The sequence below is a fragment of the Vombatus ursinus genome, unplaced genomic scaffold, assembly GCF_900497805.2.
Source record: "Vombatus ursinus unplaced genomic scaffold, bare-nosed wombat genome assembly UNPS02014859.1, whole genome shotgun sequence".
Classification (NCBI taxonomy): Eukaryota; Metazoa; Chordata; class Mammalia; order Diprotodontia; family Vombatidae; genus Vombatus; species Vombatus ursinus.
In genome coordinates, this window is record NW_020954637.1 from 3,466,242 (window position 1) to 3,475,822 (window position 9,581).

Sequence of the window (9,581 nt, forward strand, 5' to 3'; positions counted from 1 at the left end):
GGATAATTGTCATCCCGTTATGGTATTTCTTAATTTCTCTCACCCAGCTCCATACTGGAAGCAGCACCTTGGGTCTTTCTCAAAAAGCTTCTCTCCCTCCCCATCCATGACCTCACTACCTTATGAAGGAGTATGATTTCAATTTGACAGAGAGAGAAATAGGCTCAGAGGAGGGGAGTCATATGGCCAAGGTCACACAGTGAGGTGGAACCTCATTCAGACCCTATGGTTTCCTCTTCCTCTCATTAGCCAGATAGCCACAGTCCTCTTAGGTCCCTTATCCCCCCTCTACTATGCAACTCTGGGCCTTTCCCAGAGCAGAGAATGCCCCTTAGAACACAGAATGTCAGAGCTGGAAGAGGCCACGGAACAGAGAATATCAGAGCAGAGAACGCTCCTTAGAACAAACAATAAATGTCAGACCTAGAAGGGGCCATTTGGAAACCTTAGGGCTTACCAATGGTTAATCAATATGCATTTACTAAGCACCTCTGTCTAGCCAGGCACTACTAGCCTACCCCCTAATTTACAGATGAGGAAACCAAGGCCAGAGCTCTGATCTCCGGACTTCCCCCTCAGGGCCCTTTGAGCCTGTCACCTGGGTCGCTGGGCTGTTGAATCACAGGATCACAGAATGAGAGCTGGAAAATCTCTGAAACTATCTAGTAGAAGGATTCCTAATTTGTAGTCTATGAATTTCTTCGGGAATAAATTGGGGGAGGGGGGTCTCTTGAGTTTATTTTTTAAAAAATATTTTGATAGCTGTGTTTTCAGTATTAATGATTTCTTTTGTAATCTCCGTATTTTATTATCTAGATTTGAAAACCGTATTCCGAGAAGGGATCTATAGGTTTCTGACCAGACCAGGTCCATGACACAAAAAAGGGTTGGAGCCCCTGTTACAGTCCAACTCCCTCATTTCACAAAGAGGGCAAATGAAGCCCTGGGAAGGGAAATGACTTGTCCGAAGTCCCACAGGGAATTAGTGAGGAAGCTGGGATTTGAACCGAGGCCCTCTGAATTGAAACTGAGTGTCCCCTTCCCCTACAGCGTGAGAAAACGGGGAAAGTCGGGCTGCAGACCCTAGAAAAGGAGTGAGGGCTGAGTCAGCGCGGTCCCTGCTTGGATGCAAGTGCCCCGTACCCAGAGCACCCAGAAGCGTAGGCAGCTCGCCCCTTGCTCCCCCTGGCCGAGGCGGGGACTGGCTCCGGGACTCGCAGGGCCCAGAGTCGTGTGCTGGAGTAGCTGTGTCACAGCCCCCTGGGGCCTCGGGCTAGGTCCTCGCTGTCTCGGCTGTCTCGGGCTGGCCTGGGGAGCAGGAAGGGGAAGCAGCAGCGAAGGGCGCCGCGGACCGTCCGGGTCTGGCTCCGAGGCCCGGGCCGCGCTGACCCCCGGGCCCAGAGGGAGGCCGGGCGCAGAGGGAGCAGGGAGCGTGCCCAGCCCCGGGCCGGCCCGCCCCCCGGGGGGTGTCCCGGGCCGCTGGGCCCGCCCAGGTAACCCCATCCTCGGCCCGCCTCCGGCCCGCCCCCCCGCCCGCCTCTCCGCTCCCTCCTGCGCCGCATCTCGGGACTCTGGGGCTGCGCTGACAGTCGGCTCGGCGCGGAGCCGGGCAGCGGGCGCAGCAGCCTCCGGGCAGCCCGCAGCGCAGCGCAGCGGCGCAGAGACCAGGGAGCGCCCCGCCGGCCCCCGTCCGCCTGCTCGCCGGCCCCGGCCCGGCCCGGCCGGCTCCGCCCCGCCCGCCGCGCCGCCCCCTGCCCTGCCCTGCCCTGCCCTGCCCTCCTCTCCCCGCCCGGCGCGGGCCCCGGCCCGGCCCCGGCTCTGGCTCCCGGACTCGGACTCGGAGCCCGCGGGCTGCCCACCTGCAGCCCCGACGGGAGGGTCCCAGCGCGGCAGCTGCCCGGGCCGGGGGCCGGCGGCACGATGAGTCCGCGCTCCTGCCTGCGCTCCCTGCGCCTGCTGGTCTTCGCCGTCTTCTCGGCCGCCGCCAGCAACTGGCTGTAAGTGGGGCTGGGGGAGAGCAGGGCTCGGGAGGGCAGAGCAGGGCAGGGCGGGCAGGGCAGGGCAGGGGCCGGCGGGCGCGGGGTGGTGCCAGGCGGCTAAGGGCACTGGGCACGGGGGGCTAGGGACCTGAGGGGCTAGGGACCTGGGCTGCCCGCACCGCGCCGAGCAGGTGTTCTTCAGACTCCCTCCCGCTTGCCCCCCGGCATGGAATAAAAGCCCCCAGCGGGCACCCCAGTCCTTCGGGGCCGCTGTCGGCCTGGGCAGCCCCAAGCCAGTGAGGAGACGGAGCCAGAGCTGGAGCCGGGGGAGCGCGGGTAGTGTGAGTGGGAGATGGCAGCTGGGGCTGGGAGAAGGGGTTCCTGTCCCGGGCAGATGGGCGCAGCTCTACTGACTGCCCCCGCCTCCTATTCCCCGGGCGCTCCTGCCTCCCTCGCCCCGGGTCCCCTGCCCTTCCTCTCTCCGGCTAGGGCTCCGCTGGCTCGGCTCTGACAGGTCTGCTGTGAAAGTCAATTACTGAGAAAGGCTCGGGGATTTAATAGCAGGTTAATCCCGAGAACAGTGCCCCGGAGCTGCCTGTGCTCGGGTTGAGGTGCCGCCGCCGGCAGCCCGCGGGAGAGCTGGCGTGTAGGGACCTGTTTGTGCCCGGAGGGGCCGGGGGGGGGGGGGCGCGGTGAGGGGGGCCGGGCCGGGGCCGGTGTGGTTTCTTAATGGCGGGTGAGATGTTGCTGACCTGGGTTTGGTCCTGAATCCCTTTCCCCAAGGAAGAACACGGCCTGGGCTGAATGAAAGAAGAATCTCTCCTCCCAATACCCGCCCCCCCTACCCCCGCCCCAGCTCCCAAGCTAGTAACTGGGACAGTGGCCTTCAGGGGTCCCTGAGCGAACTTAGCTCTCCCTACCCCGGCTCTATGTGTAGGGGTGCTATGATCCCCGGAGGGTCACCGAAGCCTGGAATGGGAGGGGGTGTTGGAGCCGGTCTGGGGAAAGAGGCCAGTGCAAAGAGAGGGAGGGGGGAGTCCTTCCTCTTCTCCTTCCACCCTGGCATCTGCCCCCCTCCCATTTCCCCCAGATGCAGCAGCACCTGCGAGCATAATCCCGTCCTGTTTTATTTCGCTGCCCAGGGAGCCTAGACCCCAATATTGATCCGAGGACTAAAGGGGGGATATAACCAACAGTGTAGCCTGGGGTTTCCATGGAGACCGAGGAGAGAGGAAAAAAATTTTCTCTCTGCATGAAGACTGGAGAACAAACGTCTCCCATGAGTTTGCCTTAAGTGTCCACTGGCTGTTGCTATGAGGTCATTGTGGCCTGCCGGGCCTGCTGGGAAGGAGCTGTGTTCAGTTGGGGTCAGAGCCACCGGGGAGTTTGGGGACTGAGGTGATGTGGAACTTTCCCAGCTGCTCAGGAGACCCACTTGGGGCAGAGCCTGGGGGAGGCTGCAAGTGGCTGGTAGACAGTTTTGTTTTTCTTGGATTCCTAATTTGATTAACACTTCGGGAGCTGCCCTGTGCTGCTTACACAAACCCAGGCCAGCGCCATACACCGCCCCCCCCCCCAGCTGGGTGGGAACTGGATAGCAAACCTCTGAAGTTGGAGGAGGAGACCCCCAGGATTGAGCCTTGGGTGGGGACTGCCGGGGACAGTGCCTGAAGAGCCCTAGGCCTGTCACCGTGTAAGCAAAGTTCTGGCCTCCCCGGTAGAGAATTGGGGTCCCAAGGGTCAGTAGCCTAAGCTCTGTCTGAGTCAGGGCTGTTTGTTTGTCTTGGGCATCTCGTCAGGGAGCCAAGCGCTACATGCAGCCCCGCCAGCTGGGGTGGGGGCTCTCCTACCACCCTGATAGTGGAGAGTGAAGTACATGGAAGCAACATTAGCTGGCATTTCTACAAGGCTTTACAGTTCAGGAGGCACTTACCCGACAACAAGCAGATGATATGAGCTCCAAGGTCCTTTCCAGTTTTCAATCCTGGGATCCCTCTGACCCCGGTGGGGAGACACTATAAATCCTTACCTATTTTACAAATGAGGAAACTAAGGCTTAGAGGAAGGAAAGTGATTTATCCCAGGTGACAGAGTCAAGTGACCGTCAGGAACCGACCCAAAGTTTTTCTGAAGTGGAGGCAGGGTTCTTGCCGCTGCCACTGAATATTGATTTCAGTTCTGGCTGGGAATGGTGATCCTTTGGGGATACTGAGGGAACTACAGTACCACACATACACACATATCCCAAACATACACCAGGCCCCCCCACCCCCAAGCAGGAGAAGCCCCTTCCCACTTCCCAGTCATGTCAAACCTGCTCAGTGAGTGCCCATGCAGTCCAGGGGGAACTTCAGCAGTCCAATTTTTATATTATGGGAGCAGGGAGCAGACAAAGAGGCAGAGGTTGGCAAAGCTGTTCTCTGGGGCCAACAGGTGGGTCGGGGTGTGGGGCAGCAGATGCTGGGGACAGCCTCACCGGCGCCCCTTCAACCACCAAAGGCCAAAGGAAGGTTTCTGAGGCTACACTGCCCTGAGCATTGGCATCTCAGCTCCTGGCCAGGTTCCAAGATGAGGTCAATCAACAGGCATTCCACATGTTTCAGAGAATCCAGGGGGACTAGATCCTCCAAGTTGGAAAGGACCTCAAAGGGCATCTAGTCCAATCCCAAACAGATAAATGCTTATTAAACTGAATTACTGATCATCTCCCATGTGTCCAGAGCTAGGCTAAAAAAAACACAGCACAGCCCCACCCCCCAGTAGGAAACAGAAAGAAAAAAATAGCAATAACAGTTCACATTTCTATAACATCCAAGTTCACAAAGCACTTTTATAAACAGAATGTCCCAAATTCAGTTTTAAGGTATTAGAGCTTTTGACTGCACTAAGACTTTGGGGACACCTTGTATATTATCCCATTTCAACTTCCAAAAAGTTGCTGGGGTAGGTACTATGGGTATTATTAGCCCCTCTTTTATAGTGACCATTAAGCAGTTTGCCCAGCATGGTACACTGAAAAAAAGTACATGACTGAGGAGGTAGAGAATCTGGGTTCAAATCCCCCGTCTGATACTGACTACCTGTGTAACCTTGGGTAAGTCACTTGACCTCTTCTGGCCTTAGTTTCCTCATCAATCAATAAGCATTTATTTAAGAACCAGCTAGGTGCCAGGTGCTGGAGATGCAAAAATAAAACAATCCTTGCTGTACAAGAGCTGAGGCTAATGTTGAAAACAAGGGGGTTGTGCTAGCCGGCCGGGCTCTGAGGTCCCTTCCAATGTAGACCTCCGTGGTCACAGGGCTACCAAGCGTTGAAGCCAGGCGCCGGAGCTCCCAACTCCGAGTTCCCTAATTTATCCTCTCGGTGATGCTGCCCCTTGTCTCGTGCATTGGACAGCTCTCTGCTTGAGAGGCCTGACCACCTTAAGAAGCTTGTCATCTACTTGGAAGGCAAGACTGACCTATGAAATAGCTATCGGATGATAAGGCAATGCAGCACGTTAGAAAGGAGGCTAGATTTGTCATCGGGGACCTGGGTTCAAATTCAGGTTCTGTTACTTAATGTCTATGTCAGGCAGTCCATTGATAAATATTTGTTAAGCACCTACTATGTGCCAGGCTAAGTGCTGGGGATACAAAGAGAGGCAAAAGTCAGTCCTTGCCCTCAAGGAGCTCACAGAAAGCTGGGGGAGACAAAGTGGGAACAACTATGTGGGAACAAGATAAATTGAACATAACCTCCGAGGATAGGTACTAGCATTAAGGTATCCCCATACTAAGAAGCTGGGAGGCAGAATCGTGTGAGGAGGGGGTTACGGGCATGGGGGACAGCCAGTGAAAATCTCCTTGGAAGAACAGGGCTCATCCTGACTATGGATACACAGGGAGTGTGCGGGTTCCACTTTCTAGACATGGTGACCTGCTTTGGTCTAGCTCGAGCCACAGAGATGGGATCTCAGCGCCCTTCTGAAAGCTCGAGCCATCGGCGAGGGGACTGCACCAGTCCTTGAGGGAATGAGGGTCTCCTCCCGGCTTGGCCATTCGCTAGCTATTGGACCTCTGACAAATGGTTTGCCGTGGCTAATGACCATGCACCTGGACTGTTCTGAGGATCAACTAAGCCAGTGGCTGCAAAGTTCTTTGAAAAACTGAAACCACTATACAACTAGGGAGTGGGGGGAAGAGAGCGGGAATGAGGAGGGAAGGAATTATTGTGTTCCTGAGAAAGAGGAAAGGAACAGCTGAGTGGAAAGGAGGGAGGCACAGTGGAGTCAGGAAGACCTGAGTTCATATCTAGCCTCAGATTCCTACCAGCAATATGACCCTGGGCAAGTCGCTTAACCATTGTCCGCCTCAGTTTCCTCAGCTGTAAAATGGGGATAATAATAGCACACCTCCCTACTTTCCAGGCTTGTTATAAGAATCGAATGAGATGACATTCGTAAAGCACTAAGCATAGTGCCTGGCACATCGGTAGCCCCTTAACAGATGCTAATTCCCTTCCTTTCCCATGGATAGACCTTCAGGATGACCTTTAGGGGCACTTACTCAAAGCATTTTTCAAACAGGCTTCATCCTTCCTAAAGGGGGAGCACAAAGAGCCCTAGAATTGGATTCCAGAAGCCCTGGGTTCACAGGATCCTTGATCTAGAACTGGAAGAGAACTAGTCCAACTACTTTATTTTACAGATGAAGAAACTGAGGCTTATAAAGGTGACCTGCCCAAGGTCACACAGGCAGAAAGTAGCAGAGTAGATTTGAAATCAGATCCCCCAACCACCCAGTCCAGTTTTCTTTCCACTGTTGCCTTGAGTTTCAACCCTACCACTTAATAGCTGTGTGGCCTCAGGCAAATGAATTCACCTCTCTGAGTCTCACTTTTAGGCTTAAAAGGAACTGGAGAAGGAAACAGCAAACTGCTCCAGTATCTTTGTCAAGAAAATCCTCAAAGGGAGTGACACAACTAAAAAATGACTGAGCAACAATAAAATACCCAGTGGGAAGAGGGATTGGGAGAACAGGGAAAGGCAGAGATAGCACCCTCCCCACATGGATGTCCTGAAGATCTATGGACTAGGAATCGATGTGCAAATGCGGCTCCTTGCTATCACAGAACGTCAGTGCTCCCAGACAGTGGCTGAGTGGCTGTGTTCTGCAGTGATGCCCTTGGGACCCTTTCTTTTTTGTCTTTGCAAGAACAGTTTGTAACACATAGTAGGCGCTTGTTGAGTGAATGAATGAATGGAGAACATGTGCTTATGGAGGAATAAGCAAGAACTAGACTGGGAGTCAAAAACCCTGGGTTCCCATATTGCATCTGCTACTTGCTGTCTGAACAGCCCTGGAAAGTCATTGCTTCTTTGCAAGTCCACTGCCTCCTCCTTCACGAAAGTTGCCAAGAGGCAGATTTGGGCTTGATGTCAGGAAAGCCTTACTAGAACTTTCAGCTGTCCAGGAATGGAATGGACCACCTCAGGAGGGAGTGAGCTCCCCGTCCCTGGAGATATTCAAGCAGAGAGTGGGGATTTTGTGGAAGGGATTCCTATTCAGGTCTGGGTCAGACCCAAGGGGTGGTCGCTTAGATCCCTTCCAACTCTGAGGTTCTGGGGTGGAGACAGGATTGGACTAGGTAAGCTCTTTTCCCTACAGTCTTATAATGTTATACTCTGGCTGGTAAGAGTCTTGGACCAAAGGAAGGTGAAGAAAAGCATAGGGGTGTCCTGGCTTTCTCCCTGGCCCAGCTTTGTATCACTTGCTCTGTCTAGACAGGATCATGGGATAGGCACCAAGGACTTGGGAAGTTTCCCCTTTTGCCTGTTTCTCTATATTCTGTATTATTATGATAACTCAATCATTATCATAATAACTGACATTTATATAGCACTTTAAGGTTTGCAAAGTACTTTACCCACATTATCTCATCTAAGTCTCCAGATGACTTTCCAAGCAAGGTAGGTGCTCTTATCGCCGTTTTACAGGTAAGAAAATGGAGGCTCAGATTTGCCCAAGGTCACATAGTTAGTAATGTCAGTGGCAAGAGTTGAAGGCAAGTTGTCCTGAGCACCAATTCCAGCGGGGGGGGGGGGGGGGCTCTATGCTAGGACGCACTGCCTCGCCTCTATATAGCTGGGTCTGGAAGGGAACTTAGGGGTCTTCCAGTTCATCCTCTTCATTCTAAAGAAGACCACCCTGGAGCCCAGAGCTGAGGAAGGGACATGGGATGAGGCCAGGCAGAAAAGAGCAGGTGGCAGATTGGGGATCTGAAACCTGTCCTCTGACTGTTTTCTCACCACACCTCACAGACAAGTAATCTTCCTCCAGGCTGGAGAGAGCAGGGGAGACCCCACCTGGCCTCCAGAAGACACCCCAGGGTGACGGCGTGGCACTGCCAACAGTGTTGCCCGAGCCTCGGCAGGTGTGCCCAGGCCTGTCTCAGGGCACACAGTATTCAATGCCCAGCCCTCCGGGAGGGGGGTGGTTATCCCCATTCTGATTGATTCCCCAGGTGTGTGTGTGTCGAGACCAAGTTCAAGTATGCCTGCTCCCTGGGGAATGTCAGAAGGGCACAGGCTCCAGCTAGGTGTGATTCCCCAAACATGGGTGTGGTGTGCTGTGCCGTGCCACCATGAACTCTGATGAGCCAAGCCTGCAGCTCCGTTCCATGTGCAGGGTGGATCTGCAGGGCACGCATCAGTCTGAGGCCAGGTGTGTGCTGTTGAGCTTGATCACTCACAGGGGAGGGTGTGCCCCACTGCCTCTGTGAAGCCACCCTCTGGAGGGATCTCCCCCACTTCTCCCGAGTCCTGTCTCGGGCTCTTTGCGCTATGCCCTGCTCTCATAGAATCACAGATTTCAAGTTGGAAGGAACTTGAGAAACCAGGTCATTTTGTAGATGTGGAAAATGAGGCCAGGATTTGAACCCACATCCCCTGAATTCAAATCCGTCCTATTTTCCATTGTGCTCCAAAGCCTTGCATTGAAGCTGCATGCATCCAATATTAGACCTTAAACTCCTTGAGCAGAGTGTATTCAGTAAAAATTGGATGAAACATTGAATGAATGAATGAATGAATGTCATTTGACTCTAGGAACAGGGAGCTTCGAGTTAAATTTTAGAGCTAACATCTATGTTGTTGCATCTCATAAAATCATAACATTTAGAGCTAGAAGGGACACTGGAGGGCAACCCCAAAGCTTTGTTCTACAGACAGAGAAAGGAAAACCCGAAAGGATTAAGTGATTGAACCTTCAGCAGCTCCCTATTGCCTCTAAGATAAATTACAAATTCCTCAGCTTGGCACCCAAAGCCATTCCCAGTCTGGCACGAGGCTGCCGTTCAAGATTTACTTTCCATTGCTTGCCTCCATGCACTCTGGGGCCCAGTCAGACTTACTGGGCTGCTTACTGGTCCCTGAACTCAAGGTTCCACCTCCCATCTCCGTGCCTTTGCATGGGCTGTGCCCCATGCTTGGAATGCACTTCCTCCAGCACCTCCTTTTCTTAGAATCCCTAGTATTTACTTACCTGAACTGTATCTTTCTCCCACCCCTACCTACCTACACACACACACACACACACACACACACACACACACACACACAC

General features: G+C 53.9%; 1 protein-coding gene across 1 annotated transcript in view; it reads left to right on the plus strand.

The window, feature by feature from the left end:
• The first annotated feature begins 1,920 nt into the window (after positions 1-1,920).
• WNT4 (Wnt family member 4) overlaps positions 1,921-9,581 on the plus strand; it is a 48,047-nt gene continuing 40,386 nt past the window's right edge. The window contains exon 1 of the mRNA XM_027841338.1: positions 1,921-1,997. Within this exon, the coding sequence (XP_027697139.1) occupies positions 1,921-1,997 (77 nt within the window). The remainder of the gene's footprint in view (positions 1,998-9,581) is intronic.